Here is a 20593-nt window from a genome sequence, read left to right on the forward strand (position 1 = left end):
ATCAGATACAACCTTTGTTTTTTGCTTTAGGTAGTATCTCCAAAAGAATAGGAAGACCCTGATCTTAGAGATGATGCTAAAACTAGTTGTAACTAGATTAAAATTCCAGTAGAACATGGCATCCCAGAAGCCAAATTGAGGACACAGCAGTATTTCAGAGAGGTCTGTTATGTGGGATGCTATCCAGGGTTTGCGCACAAAGAATAAAGCCTGGTTCTGGAAATGTGGTCATATTGATGATGTGGATAAGGAAACAAACAAAAAAAAGCCTGCTTGAATTAGGTTAAAAAGAACATGGGACATGAGCAAGTGGAGGCAAATTTTTAATGGAGTTTTGTTAGAAAAGAGGGCAGAGAAATGGTTGAAAGACACGGGATCAAGGAAGGTTGCTTGCATGGTTGTGTTTTAAAGACAGATGCCACGTTTATACGACGAAGAGAACGATTCAACAGAAGAAAATGATGAGGAGAGCAGTGGGTCATTGTCAGAATCCGATATGGTGAGAGAAAAGAGACGGAAAGAGTGCCTGAGGGGAGAGGTTGGCCATAGGTAGGGACAGGGACATCGCATCCATGTAAGAGTGAGCGCTGAAAGTACAGGTCAAGATGAAGGTAGATTGGGAGTTGGGAAGCTGGTATAGCTCTTCTCGGTTTCTGTTAGTGAAATAAGGATTAAATAGGCAGTTTGACGTGGGATGGAGGCTGAGGCTGTTGGATATAAAGGTATAAAACTCTTGGAGAGTAGGAATGGAAATTTACTAGGGGAATACTGAACACCCACTTGAGACTTTGGCCATGAATGTGTACCCGGGCACGTATATTGTCTTCTCTTGGCTTGTTCTGCTGCTTGGGTGTGGGTTGAGGCAGGGTTAAGATTCTGTCAGGTGATGATCTATTTCTGTGGGTGAGAGGTGCAGAAAATGGAAGGATTATACTGAGGGATGAAGTCCTTTAAGGCATGAAGAAAGGAAGCGGAGGACATGAAGGGGAGGGACAGAAGTGGGAAAAAGTGATGGGATCAATGAGGTTGAATGACTCCCAGGTTTTTAACCCAACCACTAATTTCCCTTTCTGGCAGATGGCGAAGGCTCATGGTATTCACAGTAGGGCATGCGGTAAAGAAAAGCTTATGCAAAAGGCAGTTTTCAGATGAGCTTGCCTCCTGAAGTTTATTTGATATTATTGTGCTGCTTGGATTTTTATTCTCCTTCTCAAAATCATATTGTGTTATTTCCATGGAATCTGTAAGTCTTACCTTAATGAAAGGAAATCTCCTTAGATGGCTGTGTTAAAAAGTTTAAGATGTATTTTGTTTTTGTCTTTGGAGGCCATCCCGGTGAGAATTAAAACTGAATGAAGATCCTCCTGTCAATCATCTGTTACTGCATTTTCAGGAGATATGTATATGTGAAAGGGATGCTTGGTTTCTTTCCTTTTTGGTTTTTAAATGGATAATGATCCAGTGGAGACTGTAGACATTACTCTGTATACATCTGGAATTTTTATTTTCTATAGAAGTCAGAATCTTACTATTTGCCACTGAAGTTAATTGATTAGTCTTTCCCTAGAGCTGGTTAAGTTATTAGGATGGTAAAAGAGATCTATTTTGGGTGCCTGGGTGGCTCAGTCGTTAAGCGTCTGCCTTCGGCTCAGGTCATGGTCCCAGGGTCCTGGGATCGAGTCCCACATCGGGCTCCCTGCTCCGTGGAGAGCCTGCATCTCCCTCTCCTGCTCCCCCTGCTTGTGTTCCCTCTCTCGCTGTGTCCCTCTCTGTCAAATAAATAAAATTAAAAAAAAAAAAAGAGATCTATTTTAAGGCTTATGTGAAGCCTCTTAACCATCCATTAGTGAATTAACCTGTCTTTATGTTTCGTGTACGGATTCAAAATTTGCAGGCTCTGCTGTTTGCACAGGAAGCCTGACTCAGCATATTTTATAAAATGAGGCAGCAGCATCCTTTTTCCGGTGCCTCAGTGTTTCTTCGTTTGATATTTGTCCTCTGGGCTAATACGGCAGTTAAGTTTTATTTGAAAGATTTTTCTAAGATTTCAGTCACATTTATATGCTTTTCAGAGTTAGGAAATTAACCGGGGCTTGGGCCTTAGACATGATGAGGTTTTAACTTAGGTATTTCTCACCTGATGACCTGTTCAGAAGTCCCAGTTTTATAAGATGAGGTCACCCAACTATGCTTTGGAAACCAGTATCTTGTTTGAGTTTTAAAAAAAACTTTCATTTCCTTCCCCAGAAACCCAAACACCCAACAACAGGAATTATTGCCATCACTCTGGCCTTTCACATATGTCATGAAGTTCACCTTGCTGGTTTTAAATACAACTTTTCTGACCTCAAGAGTCCTTTGCACTATTATGGGAATGCCACCATGTCTTTGATGAATAAGGTAATATATACATACACACTTGGGTATAATCTCTGATCTTTACAGTTGCAAAGCCTCTATCTTCTTTTCTATCATTTTTACTGAAGGAACAGGTTTTGAGAGTTTGAGAGCTGCTTAACCCTACCCAAGAGCTACCAAAGACTGAAACTGGGACTCAAATCCAGGCAGTTCCAATTTGTGGGCCTCAGACCCTTGGGAATAGGACATAGTTATTATCAAGTAGCATCAAACCCCTCTAGACACCAAGCCTTATCTTAGATCATGTTTGCACTATTTAAATATGCACGTAGGCAACTTGCTGTTGATAACAATCTCAAACTCACTTAAAAGCATTGCCATGGAACAGGGACACTCATCCACGTAAGAGGATTGAGCACTGAAAACACGGTAAAGATGAAGGTAAATTTGGAGTTGGGAAGATGATATAACTTTTTGCTGTGCTTTTCAACGGATTTTTTTTTAGTTAAGCAGAGGGGGAGGTCTGTAACGTTTTCACTCCATGAGGGAATATTCATGGTCAAAAGGTTGCAAACGTTTATAGTAGATCATGCTTCTCTTGAATTAGAGATCAGTGGTGGTCGATAGGATCTTTAAGACTTAACTGAATGGGAAGGAGTTGTCTGAGGTTAGTGGCATATCACAAATGATAGGACTAAAATGTTATCTGTACATTTTTAATATGGAAATATGAATGATTTGCTGTAAAGTAGGGATATATCCTATGTAATCAGTCCCCTTAGGTCATCATCCCCAAACACTACCATAAGCCAAAGAAGTGGTATTATTCAGGTCAGACCTTCATATATTACCTCATCTCCTACCCCTTGTGAGACAAACACTTGAGTAGTTCAAGTGTTAGGTGCTTGCGACAGACTTCAGGATCATTTCTCCTCAGCCCTAATCTTTTAGCACTTGTGGGATTTCTAGCCATCTAAATAACAGAACATTGAAACAATTTCCTGCGGAAAATTAGGATATCCATCAATAGAACAGAATTATTTTTAAAAAATCTATCTTAGCCATGCTTTACAATTGCTTCTTTAGGCTGATTTCTATTATGAATTTCAGGTGCTGTTTTTTATTAAAGTGATCAACCCATTTGACTTAAAATTTTGGTCTCTAGTTTTATATCCTGACTTAGGAGATGGGGGGAATGATAAGAAGGGGTGCTCTTATGTGAGGATTTAAGGGGAAACAGCAGGCTAAATTTAGGGAACACTGGCAAAAGAATGAGCAAAGAAAAAGGTAACAGAAGTTTAAAGTCTACCTGTATACTTGTGACTTGAGTTTTTTATTCAGAAGCTTTTTAGATACAGTGTATCCCATTGTTGCTATTAATGTTTTGAGACTGGGATAGATGATTTTTTCCTTTTCTTCTCTAGAATGCGTATCACAATGTGACAGCGGAGCAGCTCTTTTTGAAGGACATTATAGAAAAAAACTTTGTAATCAACTTGACTGAAGATTGACTCTACAGACTCAGAAGACGACGCTAACAGTATTAGTTTTATTTTTATACGGCAATTTTTAGTTTATTTTTAAATATGTTGGATGCACTTGTCAAAAAATTGTGTATATTAAGTCTTTTACTGCCTGGTGATTCATAACCACCAGCTTAATTTTTGTGAATATATTTAATTTATAAAAACCAAGATATGCTTAGTTAAGATATCAGGGAAAGAAGTTTTGATTGCATTGTTTTTAAAACAAGGTAGTTTTCCGAAGTGTTTCTAAACATCTTTTTATAATTAGTTCATCTTAGACTTTTGAGAGGATGTGACTTCCTAATAAGGGGCTTTAGTTGACCACAAGTTTTGAGCACAACATTTGGCTACTGTAAATTGGTGGGGAATGGCCATGTGTTTGTGCCTTGATGTGGCAAACTGGAACCACTTTAGGCATGTAGCTAGATGATTGTTCCTTTTTGTTGTAGCTGAGGAAACAAATTTGAATCTTGAAGCAGCCCTGAACATAACAGTAGGTATGGTTATGGAAATCTAAGATCATACTGTTTTCATTAAGCTTTTTTTGTCTTGCAATTAAGTGAACCATGATTATAATGAGTAATCGGGTAGAAGGAAGGTGGTGTTTTTAAGGTGAAGGAAATAGGCTAAACATGAAATTTTGGACAAGTAAATAATCTAAGAATGCAATTACTAAAGCCTGGTGACTGCATTATTTTAAAGCTCATACAAAGTAGCTGAGCTAGGCAAGCTCAAGGAGACCATTCTTAAATTTTCTGCCTGGCTTAATATATTAAAATTTGAAAGTTTACTATTTGAATTAGGAAAAATGAAGATAAATCCTTGAGACTAAACAAGCTGTTTTTTGGATTTAAATGGGAATTTCATGAACAATGTCAATTCTTCAAAGGGAAGGCTTACCTGGCTGCCTAGGGTGCATCAGAGAAGAGTCCTACTGGATGCAAACAAGTCAAAACCAACCTTTCGAACAAATGTGAGCTAGTGACCCTTCTCATTTAATACAGCCAAGGGCTATGGGGAGGGGAAAAAGGAAGAGAAGAGAATTACAAGAGGGATGGAATTAAAAGTTCTCAGAAGAGGTAAGAGTTGAAAGAATTATTAATCTTTTGAACAATAATTATCATTGGGAGACACGGCTGGTGTTACCGGAAACCAACCTGCCTCTCTAAAGAGTATGTCAAACGCAGTATAAGGGGGGAGAAAACTCCGGGTTGATTTAAGCCAGATCTGGACATTAAATATGGACTGTGTTCTGTTAGCACGAGCATGCTTGCACAGTACCATGGTTTCACTGGATTCCTCTAATAACTCTGAGGTGGAAAAGATGGGTGTTCGCGTGACCTTTCCCTCCTACCACACAGTCAGAGTTTACCACACAAAATGCAGTTTGTGAACTAATTTAGGCTTCAAAAATGGATGGTCCGGGCTGGAGTAAAAGTAAAAAACCACTAGTAGCATTTTCAAATGTTACTGTAAGGTCTAGAATAATGGCAGTACAATTTCTGAGCGATGCTAAAACTGAGGAATCTGGCATTTTGTGTAGTATGAGAAAAGGCTACACACTTCAACGTGGTTTCATATAAGCCAAAGGAAATTCTCAGCAAGACACATATGTACAATTTATTAAAAACACACGAACACATTAAGATCTCACTATTTATACAATCTAAATTCTAGCAACATATACAAATACTGAGTGACTACAGTACATGCCGAGGTAAGAAAAGTACATTCTGGGAGAATATCACTGACCCTCAAACCATTTTTATTTCCAATATGTATTTCAATGTTTTGTTTCCACCTTTCCCAGTGCCAAAAAAACAAAAACAAAAAAACTAGTCACAAATTGGAGTAAATAATTGGTGCCACAGTTGAACTAAAAAGTATTTTAATAACCATCCAACACTTACTAGATTTTGCAGTTTAGGGACTTCAAGTTCAGAACAGAAAAGCAGAGCTAAAAGGCAGTTTTTCTTAAAGGTAGAGCCCAACAGATCTCTCTTAAAAGGGTTTGAAAAGTTTTTGTCCCACAATCTTAGTTCTGTCCTCTGACCTGGTGCTTCCATAGCCCTTATGCTCTCCAGGTGTCAATGTGGGGCCAAGGCAAAGAAGTTCAAGCTTTCTCACCTTCCACAGAATTTTAGATAAGTGCATTTTCTACTGGGGCAGGGGAGGACAAGAGTGCACATGACACCATAGTTTCAACTGCTGTATAAATTCTCTACACAAACCATTTCATCAGCGGATAAACCCATTGTTCAATGCAAAGTGCAAATAGTGAAACTTGAATTTAAATAGCTGGACTAGACCCTGCACATACAATAGGATCTATTTAGTGTTATAGCTTTTAATAAAATATAAATCAGTATTCACAATATCTTTAACTGTGCTGTTTCCTAAGATTATGTAACAGTGAAGTTGGTGTGACTTTATGAAAACCTGCAGGGGCCACACTTGCTGTACCACTGATTCGATTTTATCATTGTGTTAACAGGAAAAAAAATCCAATAAACCAGAGTGACTTAAGTCTTTAACATGTTTCAAGCAAAGAATAAAAATTCAAGGGAATTTAGTAACGAAAAAAAAAAGATACTTTCACATTTTCAGTTGATTGTCTCCACAGCTGCATCAGACATATAAATGTAGTTAAAACCCAAAACAAAACTCTAATATGAAAACAAATGAACTAAAAGTACAAAACCAGAATAACCCTTTGTATCAGGCTCAGCTCTTCATTTGGAAAGTAAAATATACAAAGGCAATAAAAACTATTTTGTAAAAATCACTCGTAGTTCAAGGACCGCACAGTGGCAAAAACATGCATCATTTGAGAAGAAAACATTTGCCTCTCAAAAAAAAGTTCCATGGGAAAATCAGGTGCACAAAATTAAATAAAAACAAGCATCTTTGGGAAAATGGGATCATTTAAAGCTTCTCAAACAGGCATGTGATTGGAGAAGTATATTCACTGTGTACTGAGGATAAATAAAAAAATAAATTGGTTTACTCTCTTCCCACCTGAAAGGGGATGACTGCATTAATAAATGTGCTTTACACATTCATGTCTTAATAAAGTTCAACATCTGTGCTTTTTGTTTCAAATGTCTGGAAACAATATATTTTTTCAATGAATAAAATTATGCCTCAAAGTTTGTCTGGAAAAGCAAAAGCAAATGAAGGTAACACCAACAAAAATAATACTATATGGCAGAGAGGCTGCAGAAATAATTGTTTTTGAAGCAATACTTTAAAATACTGATACACCTGGAAGCAAGCAAAATGAACACTGTCTTTTCTCACATCTAGCAAATTCTGGAAACAATCAAGAAATGGCTAGAACCTGATGGGAGATTATATGTTTTAAACATAGGGCCAGCTTCTCATCTTGCCAAAGATTTTTAAAGATTCTTACACTATGGGCTAATAAATTAAATGAATTTTTATTTCACCCATCTAAAACTAGTTCTGGGCAAATGGTGACAAAGAAGTTGCCTGGAAGTATCAAAAACAGACGTCAATATTCACCTGCTAGGATGCTAGAACATCTGTTCCACAGGCATGCGGTAAAGGACTGTCACAACTCCTATGACACAGAGCGGGCACACTCACACAGAGTTGAATTCATGCTGGCTTCTACTTCTTTCAGTATTTTACTGTGGATAATTAGAAATACTTTTTGACCAAAAATAACTTCAGATTCAGAGAACCATCTCTATATATTAAATCAAAGAGGGCAAATCCGTTTTTTGTTTTCTTGTGTTTTTTTTTTTTTTAGGGTAATTTATATGACTTCTGAGGAATGATTCTAAGCCTTTCGCTGTGGTAAACATAAGGACTCCTGTCTACAGTGTTCACTCAGATGCCCTCCAACTCGCCTAGGAACAATCCCGTTGCAAATAAAGTTGGGGGCAGGGAGAGAATCTCTGTTAGAGCTTTTTACAATTACAGGATTCATGAGGCTGATGAAGCAAGCATCACTCACTAAAAAAAAATTCAAAACAGTTTATAAACACAAGAACGGGGCTGGTCCCAGACAGAACAAGCAGGGATGAAACCAGGTCACGTACCATGAAGTGTGAAAGCTCTTCAGAGTGTCAAAAAGTGAAAAATCAATGACCCCACCCTTCACAAGTCAGTTTCCCACTACAGACCTTCCTAAGGAAAGATAGGTAAGTGTACGACTACAACCAAAACGATGATTCTATCACTAATTTTTGAAAAAAATCCATAAGGAATATAGGAATAGAAGAGAAAGAACTCATGATAGTACCCACCTTTCACAAAGAGCAACATTTCAAGCCATCAGACATTTCAAGAACAGTACCACGCGTTATTGCCAGTCAGGCGTACAGAGCCACCTCGAGTTCATCAATGTACCTGCAGCATCGGTAATAAATACTCAGTGATTTTTAATTTCTTTGAAGTGCATAGTAGGGAGCTTTTTCTGTATTAAAAAATCGTGTTTTACAGTAGTAACAAACAGGATGTTTGAAATTCAACAGGCAAGCCGTCACTGCCACAGTAATGCTCTTAAAGCAAGATGGCAAGATTAGCAGTTCCCTGTACCTCGGTCCTCACATCTTCCCCAACCGCAGCTGTGACAGACAGGTAATACATTCTCTACATTACTACCACTAACACACAAGAAAGGCCATGTGCTTTACAACCATACTTTGTAACAAGCAGCATCCCCTTCAAAGAGTTTCTTGAAAACCATCACATTCACCATCCCCCCCGGCCCCTGAAGCCTCCTGTGTGCTGTGTGGCACCTGGTACACCAGTTCGCCTGGGGCACTGGCACCTGGTTTCCCACCTTTTGGGGTGTCATACTGGGCGCGGGTGGACGAGCAGCTGTCGGTCCTGGAGAGAAGAGTGTTGTAGGCTCCCACCACAGGGGGAGGGTGGTTCCCTGTAGCTTTGAAAGTGGACGTTGAGGGAAGACCAACTGAGGCTGGGGGGTGCCCGGACATATCCATGATGATTGGGGTTGCATATTCGGGCCCGGTAATCGGCAGTGGTTCGGCATAAGCATGGTAGACTTCCTGGACCGGGGAGTTGTAAGGACCTAGGTCAGCATAACTTGCTTCTTTCCCTTCTTCTGGTTTAAAGGTGGATCTCTGATGAAGGGTGCCAACAATTCCTCCCACAAGTGGTTGTGCATACTCTGTGGATATCACAGAACCAACGACAGAAAGGTCACCTCATTCACACAGGGATCAGCCGTAGTGCGACACCCAAAACACACACTTCTTTACGGCACTTTTGTCCCTATCAATACAGTCCTATGGATTTCTCTACCTGAACCAACTTAAACAAATTAAACATGTTGTCTTGTATCTCCTAAGAAGTTAATATGCCATAGAGCCTCATTCATGAAATTTTACAAAGAATGTGTATGCTCTTCAGGTTATAAATAGTGTATCACTGGGGGAAAAAAAAACCCATTCCATTATTAGAATATTCTCAAATAGGACAGTGTTTAAAATAAATATGTACTAGATTAATAGGATAAATACTGTAAGGCTCGCTACGGCTTTCCTACTCTTCACACTCAAATAAAACTCCAGGTAAACAGATAAAAGTGCCCAGAGCTTTTTGAAATGTTCTCCAAAAAAGAGGAGTATGCATCTAAGGTGCAGAAATGACTCTCTCAAGGTCATCCTTTTAAAAAGCAGTTCTACCTCAAGAAAACCGTTCATCTCTTACATATGAAAAGGAGAAAAGACACCATAAATCCCAAATTTCCAGCCTAGTGTGGCAGTTTCTTCCTCCACTCTGTGGCGAAGGCCGCACGCGGTTACCTGCAGAGTCCGTCTGCAGCACTGTGGTGACTTCTCTTGGACTCAAGTGATTAACTTCACTGCTGCTGTAGCGAACGGGGGTTTCCTCGTGTTCCACTGATTTGGCAGGGAGAAACTGCTTCATTCCTTTCCACCAACCTTCATGGTGATTGTAAGCAAGAAAGAAAGACCATTAAATAAAACCCTAGGCCTGAAATGATGACATTGTTTACGGGAGAAATCCTGTTGCATTTAAGCCATTTCTGTAACACACTAGTACAAACTAGCCTCTATGTTCAATCTCTCTCTCTTTTATTTTTTGTAGTAAAATACACATTACATAAAATTTACCATCTTAAGCATTTTTAAGTGTAGGTCAGGTGGCTTAAAAGTCGTGCACACTGCTGTGCAACTATCACTACCACCTATCTCTGTAACTTTTCGTCTTGTAAAACTAAAACTCCATCCCCATGAAACAGTGACTCCCCATTCTTCATTCCCCTCACCAATGGCAACCACCACCTTACTGTCTTCACTGTCTTTATGATTTTGACTACTCTAAGTACTTCATCTAAGTGGAATCATACAGTATTTGTCTTTTTGTGACTGGCTTATTTTGCCTAGCATAATGTCCTCAAGGTTCATCCATCTTGTAGCATATTACGGAAAATCTTTCCTTTTTAAGGCTCAATGATATTCCATTGCACTTATACAACACATTTTGCTTTTCCATTCATCAGCTGATGGTCACTTGGGTGGCTTCCACATTTTAACTGTTGTGAATAACTTTGCAATGAAAACTGACGTACAAATAGCTCTTTGAGACCCTGCTTTTAATTCTGTTGGGTGGAACTGCTGGATCATATGTCATTATTTTTCATTTATCAGGAACAGCCATGGTGTTTTCCGCAGCACCGAACCATTTTACAGTCCCACCAACAGTACACAAACGTTCTAATTTTTCCACATCCTCATCAGCTCTTACTGTTTTGTTTTTTTGATAGGAGACACCTCATGGGTGTGAGGTGTTATCTCAGTTTTCATTTCCCTAAAGATTAGCGATATTGAGCATCTTTTCGTGTGCTTATTGGCCATTTGTATATATTCTTTGGAGAAAAGTCTACTCAAGTCCTTTGTCCATTTGTGAATTGTTTTTTTCCTGTGTTTTAGAAGTTCCCTAAATATTCTGGGTATGAATCCTTTAGCAGATACATGATTTGCAAATGCTTTCTCCCATTCTGTGGGTTGCCTTTTTACTCTCCGGATAGTGTATTCTGACACACAAAATTTTTAAATTTCCATGAAGTCTATTTTATTTCTTCTTTTGTTAATTGTGCATTTGCTGTCATAGCTAAGAAGCCATTGCCAAGTCCACTGTCATCAAGTTTTTGTCCTGTGTTTTTTTCCTACAAGTTTTATTGTTTAAGATACTACATTTTGGGGCGCCTGGGTGGCTCAGTTGGTTGAGCGACTGCCTTCGGCTCAGGTCATGATCCTGGAGTCCCGGGATCGAGTCCCGCATCGGGCTCCCTGCTCGGCGGGGAGTCTGCTTCTCCCTCTGACCCTCCCCCCTCTCATGTGCTCTCTCTCTCTCTCATTCTCTCTCTCAAATAAATAAAATCTTTAAAAAAAAAAAAGATACATTTTGCTCTTTCATCCACTTTTGAGTTTATTTTTACAAATGGGTGTTAAGTAGGAGTCCTACTTCATTCTTTTACATGTGGATATCCAATGTTCCTAGCACCATTTGTTGGAAAGACTGTCATTTCCCCAATGGTCTTGGCACCCTTGCCAAAAATCATTTGTCCATATTTAGGAGCATTTATTTCTGGGTTCTCCATTCCACTGCTGTGTATTTATGCCAATACCACACTGCTTTGATTAACTTTGCAGTAAATTCTGAAATCAGGATGTGTGAAATCTTCTAGTTTTATTCTTCTTTTCCAAGACTGTCTTGGCTATTTGGAGTCCCTTAAAATTCTATATGAATTTTAGAATGGATTTTTCTGTTTGTACAAAAAATGTCACAGGAGTTTTGATAGGGATTGATATTGAATCTGTAGATTACTTTGGGTAGTACTGGCATGTTAACAGTATTAAGTTTTCAATCCACGAACACAGGGTATGTTTTCATTTATGTCTTTTTAAAATTTCTTTAGCAATGTTTCTAGTTTGCATTGTATAAGTCTTTTACCTCCTTGGTTAAATGAACTAAGTATTTTATTCTTTTTGATGCAAATGTAAGTGAAACTTTTTATAATTTCCTTTTAAGATTGTTCAGCTTGTGTACAGAAATGCAACTGATATTAATACTTAGGAGTTCACTGAACCAAGGAGGTAAAAGGTGTGTTGACTTTGTATCCTGATAGTTGGCTCAGTTATTGGTGCTAACAGCTTTTTTTTTTTGGTGGAATCTTTAAGGCTTAATTCTCCTTTAAATGTTTGGTAGGATTTTTCTGAGAGATTTTTGATTATTGACTCAATCTCTTTAGTAGTTATATACAAGTCAATTCAGATTTTCTATTCTTTGTGATTTAGTCTTGGTAGGTTTTATATTTCTGGTAATTTGTCAATTTCACCTAGTTCATTCAATTTTTTGGCATACGATTGTTCATAATACTCTCATAATCCTTTTCATTTCTGTAGAATCAGCAGTGATGCCTGCACTTTCTTTTCTGATTTTAGTAGTTTCAATCTTTTTCTTATTCCATCTAAAAGTTTGTCAATTTTGTCGATCTTTTTGAAGAACTAACATTTGATTTCACCGATCTCCTCTCCTCCCATTCTCCATTTTGTTTCTCTCTCTTATCTTTATTATTTCTTTCCTTCTGGTAGCTTTGGGTTTAGTTTGTTCTTGTTCTAATTCCTTAAGTTGTTCAAGCTCATTTTTTTTTCTTTGATGGGGTATCTAGTGCAATGCAGAACATGGTAGAAATTTCTATCAAAAGCATATATAGAAGCAAATCACTCCTATAAAAGTGCAGGCAAATACAGTTTGTTTCTTGTAGGATGGTTTTTGATAAGTTTTTCTGAAAAAATACTTCCCAAGATCTACCTTGGGGTGTTAGCAGCACAGAATCTGCCCCCACCACTGCTTTTTTTCTACGTTAGTCACAGCGGTGAACTCTTCTGCCTTTTAACTGTTCCAGTAGCGAGACCGGAAAGTAGGAGACCTGCAGGGGGCCTCTGGTGTCGCCTGCTGCCCTCTGCCCCACAGAGTAGAGTTCAGAAGACGACAACTCATCACGGCAGAGATGGCCGACCTCCCGATTCTCAAACTGCTAGGCTCTACTTGGGAAGTACCCCCAGCACAGTGACACACACACACTGTGCTATCAGGCCCACAGTGCTTACATAGTCCACAAGAAAGCTGGTCTCCTCAAGAAAAACAGATACATGGCACAAATGGCACAAACCGCACAGGTTTCCCAGGAAAAAGGAACAGAGGGCGCATTACGAGAAATCCTTACTTTTCATTGCATTACTTATTGGCTACAAGAGATTTTATAGAAGAGTAAAAATGATCAGAAGGTTAGAGGAAGATCATTTTTCTCCCAAGTGCTGGGGAGTTTATGTGGGCCTGAAAACAGCTCTCCTCTTTCACTGCTGCCACCTGGAGGGGTGGCACTTCCCCTGTGGGAGGGGGTGCAAAGTCCTGGCTTACCTGCCCGGTCCCAGTAAGGTAAGTCGTAGGTGCCTTCGGTTTTTTTCTTTCTGGAAAAATAGAGAAAAAACATGTTAGCAAACAGAGTGAATTCACGAGTAAGACAGCTCTGGAAGTGCAGGATAAACACTCAAGTTAATAGTTAGTCAGGAGTACACATTTCCATTTGTTGACCTACCCGGCAGGGTCCTCTGTTTCATTTGCCTTTCAAAGTCGCCACTGCTGAAACTCATAAATTTTGAACTCTCAATAAATTTTACACAACCATCTCCTGAGATAGTTATTCTGTTACCCAAGGTACTTCCCGCTCAAGGGATAAAGGAGTAAGAAAGGTTAAGACTGTAGATAAAAAGAATCTCATCAAAGACCCACAGGTGATGTGTGGGTTCTTATGGGAAAGTTATTATTAGGTCTGTTTCAGTTTCAAATACAAACTATGCAAAATCCATTGATTTCCATCTTTGTCCTGAGAATCTGAACATCCATAGGGTCCTTTAAGCACCAGCCAAAACGGATCTCAGGACTTGCTTCCGCCTCCCCATCCTCGCCCTCTGGGCTTTTGACCGTAGCGGATGAGACTTGACTGCCTGACTGACCACTCCGCTCTGCTGCGGGTGGACCGGGTGACCTCAGACAAGTCATGTATGCACTGTCTCTTCTTCCTCTGTAAAACAGTACCTGCTTTGTAGGTTGTTTTGAGGATTAAATGAATTGAACCATGTGAAGAACTTACACTAATACCTAAAATCGGCTTTCATTCTGTATAAAAACGAGCTGTTGCTGCTGTCCTCACTGTTTCTATTGCTTCTACCCAGTTCCCCGAGAGCACCCTGGACTTTCCCTGCCCTCAGAGTAACTTGCTGGGTCTCTGTCCAGACGGCCTTCCTACAGCCATGAATCCAGGATCCAGCTGCTACTTGAGTTTCCTCTGGCGGCATGCAGTGTATGGCGGTATCATCGCTGCCCGTCTTCTGCACTGTATCCTTTCCCAGCCTGTGAACTCTGGGGCTCACACTGGACTCCCAGCACACGCTCGGTACTCAGCACAAGGCAGGAGCTCAAATAGCTGAGGGAACGAATGAAGTCACTCTCTCGTCCACCAAACCTGTCCCTCCTGCTTTGTCATCTCCACTCAGGACATCTCTCCTGGTCTAAGTGCACAAGCCAGAGACTTCCGATCATCTGGGACCCCTCCTCCTTCCTTAGCAGACAGACAGTTGCGCCTCATCTCATAATCTCACCCGTCTGCCTCACCGCCCTCAGGGAGACCCCCACCTACTGAATGAAACCTGAATCCCTCTGTCCCCGAAGCCCTCCCGGACCCAGGCCCAGGCTGCGCCTGCACAGTTCTTCCTCAGCGCTCTCCCGTGCCCCGCCCGCGCGTGAGCACTCACTGCCCTGCCTGCACTCCACGTCTCTGTGCCTTCGCTCAAGCAGAGTCTGGGCTGTTCTCTACCTTCCTCCATCCAGGCAAATCCAACGTTCTCGTTAAGGAGAAACAAACTTGAGGATTACTCTTTCCTGCAGAAAAGGTTTCAGATAACTCTCATGGTTCTCACATCTGCGCTCCCCGGCACTTCAAAAAGAACTCCTCCAGCCATATTACAGTTCCGTGTCTTGTCAATCAACCCTGCCAAACACCTGGGAGATAGGAGTTGTGTCTCGTTCTTTCAGGAAATATTACTAAGCAACTATTATTATGTGTCAGACTGTCGTTCTTATTAACGTGTATATTCCAGCACGTAAAGCAGATTTTGATACAATAAAGGCACTCAGTAACTGACTATGCTATTGAACATACTCATTTTTTATGGAAAGGAGAAACCAATGTATTTTGACTTTAATAACTACCTTAACTCTCCCCTTCTCAAAAAGGTGAATGGTAGTTCACCTTGTATATCTAGTTTTTATTTCACACTTGGAAACACCCCTTCTAGGACCAAGCAGGTGAGCTGGTTAGGGACTCACCTGTTTCTCCAATGCCAAGCACACACTACTACGAGGATGAGGGTGGTGAGCACCATGACGAGCACCGGGACTAGGACTGCAGCCAAGGCTACATCTGAAAACACACCAAAGGCAGAGTCATGAAGATAAAGTGGGAAGGTTACCCACATCATCCTTCAAAGCTTTTCTATCAAAAACTGCCACACACATTGTTCATGAAATGAGAATGGGCGTGTGTGAGTAATGGCAGAAGCTTTCACAGATAACGTGGAAGTGTGTCACACTACTTGCTTCAGCTTTGTATACACTTAAAACTTTTCATAGTAGCTTTTCAAATCACCAGGACAAACTGAAAGATCAATGAAAAACTTGGAAAATATATTTCTGAATATCTGATAAAGGGTTACTATCATCTATATATGACAGAATTTACACGTCAAAACTAATCAATAGAAAAATCAGCAGAGATGAATGAGCAATACAATTAAAAAACGTGAGTATTCAACATGTTAGCTTCACTAGTAATCACAGAAACAGAAGTTAAAACAAGAATAAGATGCTATTTCTGCTCATCGAATTGGCAAGTATTTAAAAGAATAATTGTTAGAAAGAATATCAAGAAACAGTTATTTTTATGGGACTTTAAATGGATACTTTCTGTATCATTTTGGGGCAATATGTATAAAAATTGATTACTTGGCAATTCCATGTCTAGAATTTATTCTTAGAAAAAAATTAAGATAGCATTCAAAGATGCATTTTTAAAGTGGCTTCTGTATCTTCAAGAATGAAAAACTGGAAATAATCCAAATGCCCCAAAACGAAAGGGAATACTACATCATAATATCTTTCTCATAGTAAAATGTTATCCAGCAATTGGAAATGTGTATATTAGGGGGATGGGGGAAATATTTATAGATATGGGAAGATAACAACACAGTGTTAAGTGTGAAAAAGCCAATTGTATCAACAGGGCAGAAAAGGACAATGCTTGAGCCTGCAGGGATTAGGAGATCATTCAATCCTCTTATCTCCCTCCACAGATAAGGAAGCCCAGGCCCAGATACAGCAAATGGTCTGCCTAAGGTCGCTTGAGACACCAGCTTCTTCCCTAATTTGCACCCCCCACCCCCCCATCCTGGCAGTGAGGACAGCCACAGCCACCACTGATCCCTGCTGGGGGCTAAGCGCCAGACACTGTGGGGCCTCAACCACAGCGTCTTAGGTACCCTGATGGTTGTATCCAAGAGAGAAAGAGGCTGCCGATGCGGGAGAGGGAGAGGATAATCAATAACCTGAGGCCTCTGAGAAGGTGGATGGATGGCAACAAGGGCACAGGTGGATCAGCCTTGGACAGTACAAGGAACTCCCTCCTTCCACGCAGTGGACAGAGGGTGCAGGTGAGTTTACAGGCCCCACAAACAGGGAGTTTCCTTCTACTTGCTTTTACTTTCTTTGAAAAGTTGAAGTGGTAACTGAGAGTGAGTAAAGAATCTGAGTCAAGGGTTTGAAACACATGGAGAAGTGACTGCTGAGAAGAGACCGAAGAGCTAACTGGAGAAAGAGAAAGACCCCCAGCTGGTGCTGAGGGGCCCACCTGGAGAGGATTCAGGAAGCTACAGTGGCACAAATCTGACCACGATACGATTTTCTCTAGCATCGCTCTCAGCCTGGATGTAAAAATGGAAAAGGAGAAGTGCATAAAACAGAGATCATGACTCAGGGCTAGAAAGCACTAAGAAGTCAGAAGGGTAAATGTGCTTTATCCCTAAAATTTGTGAAACTGGAGAGAGAATAATCAGGTTCAGGTAGATACAGTTCGATTTAATGAGAGGTTTCAAAAAATCTGCTTAGGTTCAAAAAAGAATAAAAAGTCTATATACCACCATCCCAGAGAAAAGGAGACAAGAGGTCTTTAACTGAAAAGACCTGTACATTCTTTGTTATTCTTCTGAAGCTTACAGGAATGCTAGCTCTGAAGAAAACACTTTAAGGACAGTTTTAGTCTTGAGATTTTAAGATTCTATAATCAGACTTTAAGATGAGCAATACTTTCAAATGACTGTTCTTCTATCCAAACATGTGGTCTGGGATTCTGCCCAAACAGACATCTTCTGTAAAATGATAAGTTCTGTGGGACACTGAGATCTCTTGTCTCTAGGAAGTCTTGCTTCTCTTTAGCTTTTTCAGCAGCATGAGAAAGTGGTCTGTTTAGAAAATACCTTAGAAGATGGGAAAAAAAGTGATATGTGGAAAGTTGGAGAGAGTTACCTGAATCAGGCAAATTTTCAGAAAATGAGAATGAATAAAGTTCTGTGTGGCACAAGTTACTCGGAATGAATTGCTTTCTCTTCTCTGCACTTTCGTGAAAATGCTTGATCTGCCAACACTGAAATTAATTCCTCTATGACACTGATGGTTTCTTCCGAATTCAACTGGAATTTTGTTTTTCAACAACTAGTAAAATCAAAGTATTATGTTTCATATGTGTTAATACCTTATTTATCGGTAATAAAATTTGAAAGTAAATTCTACTACATTTATATTTATAATATGAAAAAATTACGATCGTAAACATTTTCAAAATAGACTGAAGTTTTTTAATGAATATATTAACTCACAGTATTTTTTAAAAAGTGTCAGTTTCCACCCAAATTGGTTTTTTCCTCCTTCTTCCCTTTTTGCCACCAAATTCCCTATCCAACAAATTAATATATAACCAGAGGGGGAAAAAAAAGTTTGTTTCCTGGTATGGTTTTAGTTATTTCTAGAAATAGAGACTCCTTGTGTTTAGCTGTGGTGGGAAAAAAAAGATCACAAGAGGAGACCCAGAATACAGCAGCCATCTCTAAATATTTAAAGAACAATTCTACAATGACGCCAGAGAAGAGAAATCAGAGCAATGTAATCAGTTTCTTTTCCAAAGAGAATAATAAAAGTTTTTTTTTTTTTAAAGATTTATTTATTTATTTGAAAGAGAGAGAGAGATGAGAGAGAGAGAGAGCACATGAGAGGGGGGAGGGTCAGAGGGAGAAGCAGACTCCCTGCTGAGCAGGGAGCCCGATGCGGGACTCGATACCAGAACTCCAGGATCATGACCTGAGCCAAAGGCAGTCGCTTAACCAACTGAGCCACCCAGGCGCCCAAGTTTTTTCTGTTCTTAAGAAATACAGTTAAGAGGGGGCGCCTGGGTGGCTCAGACGGTTAAGCTTCTGCCTTCAGCTCAGGTCATGATCCCAGCGTCCTGGGATCGAGCCCTGCATCGGGCTCCCTGCTCAGCTGGAAGCCTGCTTCTCCCTCTCCTACTCCCCCTCCTTGTGTTCCCTCTTTCTATGTCAAATAAATTAAAAAAAAAAACCTCAAAAAAAAAAAAAAAAAGAAATACAGTTAAGAGGAAAAGAAACTGAGGGTTTAAAAGCTGGAAATGCTCCTGAAAATTAAGTTATAAACAATATAAAATGCTACTATGTAACAGGTGTTAATTTCTGGATTTGCATACCTTTGGTGACACTTGGAGTCACGGTAGTATTTTTGATATCAGGAGTGGCTGTTGTTTGCTCCGTCTGTGCAGGAAACTCATTGTTACTGCGAGGTTGTAGTGGTTGAGTAAATTTTGGGGCTCGACCTTGGAAAAAGTTTTAGTAACTCTTTATTCTTTTATCTACATCAATCTGATTAAAACAAAGTTATTTTATGATGCTTTTAATACATTTATGGAAAATTATACCACAAATCCAGGGAATACCAAATTCTCACACTTAAAGGAGGCATACCTTTGGCTATTTTTGGAGGGGCTGTAGTGTTTTTGAGGTCATTGCTGTTCCGAGGAGGTGGAGGTTGAGTAAGTTTTGGTGGACGACCTTGAAAAATGGTTTAGAAAAGTTTATACATTTTGCTTATAAGAGTCATAGCTAAAAACAGTAATTTAAATATCTTCAACATATCCTAGAGGACTTATTTCTGCCCAGTAATTTTAAATCTTGGACAGCAATATGCCAGAAGGATAAATATACTAGGCATTAAACATACAAACTTACTGGGATTTCTCACTTTTTATGAAATTAAATTGTTTTAAAATAATTTTCGTAGAACACGGAGGAGGTGGATGACATTAAACTCTAAAGCTACAGAAGTATCATCACAGCTTGACATACTACTCATTCAATCATTTAATAACTGTTTGTGGAGGGCCCACTATGTGGGGGCATTGTGGAAGGTTCTGGAGATAAAACAGTAAATAAAGTATTAAAATATTCTAGAATACTGAGGGAAGTTACTTCCACTTTTAATTTTTTCAAAGGAAAAGGCACTTAGATTAGGGTTACTGTTATAATCATCAGTGTTAATGGTACAATATTATGCTTCATGGGACCTGATTAAAAATTAAGATTGAGACTAGATCTGAAAAGCAATCTCATCTCATTATCTCATTGACGATGCTCTCTTCTTCCACTTGTAACCTTGGAAAACACTCTGGTAACTGGCTTTTTAATAGGATAACTATTTCTTTTAAAAATCCTCTTTAAGAAGATATTGTAGTTAAAAGCCGAACACTCATATTATCACTACTTATTTTCTCTGAGAATAGCAAAGCCATTTTAAATTAAATTACATACTGTTGCTTTACCTTTAGGAATAAACTGACATCCAAGCAGTTCCATTTTCATGGCAATTTTCTGCTGCCATTGCGTAGGATTCACTCTAATAAAACGTGCAATAATTGGTGGCAAAAAGTTATTACGCACATCCTGGTGATAATCTTTGTTTCCTTGAAATATCTTTAAAAAACAAAAAATTGGTACTTTATGTCAACAGAGGTCAGGGCTAAACTGTTCCACTGAAACATATTTTTGGTTTTTGCTTTGGGCCTTAAATGAGATCTGTAAAGTATGACCGTAAGAATTAATTTCTCAGAAAATAAATTAATCATAATTTGGACTATTAAGCAGCTGCACATTCTTCATCAAAAACTAAGAGTACTGAATACAAAAATGATTTTAAAATGATTGAAACATACCAAAAATGCTAATTTGGCAATTTGAGAAGAATGTTTCAGCTGCAGTGAGACAGTGTAATTCTTGTAGTAAATCAGTAATTCTAGTCCTGCGGCACTACCAGCTATTTAAAAATATTAATTTTCAAAGTAAAGCATAATTGAACATACAAGGTCTTAGAGGAAATGCTTTACTGTGTACTTCTCATACTTTTTCTCTCAGAAAAGAGACAGAAAGTGAACATACACTAAGGAATGCAAAACAGCAATATACCTCCACCTACTGGAGAAACTACATAAAGACAGTTCCTGTATTATCCATTTT

The 20593-nt window shown here is 39.3% G+C and overlaps 2 protein-coding genes across 2 annotated transcripts in view; one reads left to right on the plus strand and one right to left on the minus strand.

Moving 5' to 3' along the window:
* The window catches only part of ST3GAL6 (ST3 beta-galactoside alpha-2,3-sialyltransferase 6), a 29449-nt gene extending 22416 nt beyond the window's left edge, over nt 1–7033 (plus strand). The window contains exons 8-9 of the mRNA XM_021687957.2: nt 2248–2400; nt 3783–7033. Of these exons, the coding sequence (XP_021543632.1) occupies nt 2248–2400; nt 3783–3869 (240 nt within the window). The 3' untranslated portion in view covers nt 3870–7033. The remainder of the gene's footprint in view (nt 1–2247; nt 2401–3782) is intronic.
* Nucleotides 7034–8578: 1545 nt separating this feature from the next.
* Nucleotides 8579–20593, minus strand: part of DCBLD2 (discoidin, CUB and LCCL domain containing 2) — an 88118-nt gene continuing 76103 nt past the window's right edge. Inside the window, exons 10-16 of the mRNA XM_021687958.1 lie at nt 19903–20053; nt 19049–19135; nt 18775–18900; nt 15297–15390; nt 13329–13378; nt 9686–9823; nt 8579–9048 (exon numbers count right to left, since the gene is read on the minus strand). Of these exons, the coding sequence (XP_021543633.1) occupies nt 8579–9048; nt 9686–9823; nt 13329–13378; nt 15297–15390; nt 18775–18900; nt 19049–19135; nt 19903–20053 (1116 nt within the window). The remainder of the gene's footprint in view (nt 9049–9685; nt 9824–13328; nt 13379–15296; nt 15391–18774; nt 18901–19048; nt 19136–19902; nt 20054–20593) is intronic.

The sequence above is a fragment of the Neomonachus schauinslandi genome, chromosome 1, assembly GCF_002201575.2.
Source record: "Neomonachus schauinslandi chromosome 1, ASM220157v2, whole genome shotgun sequence".
In the NCBI taxonomy this organism is placed as follows: domain Eukaryota; kingdom Metazoa; phylum Chordata; class Mammalia; order Carnivora; family Phocidae; genus Neomonachus; species Neomonachus schauinslandi.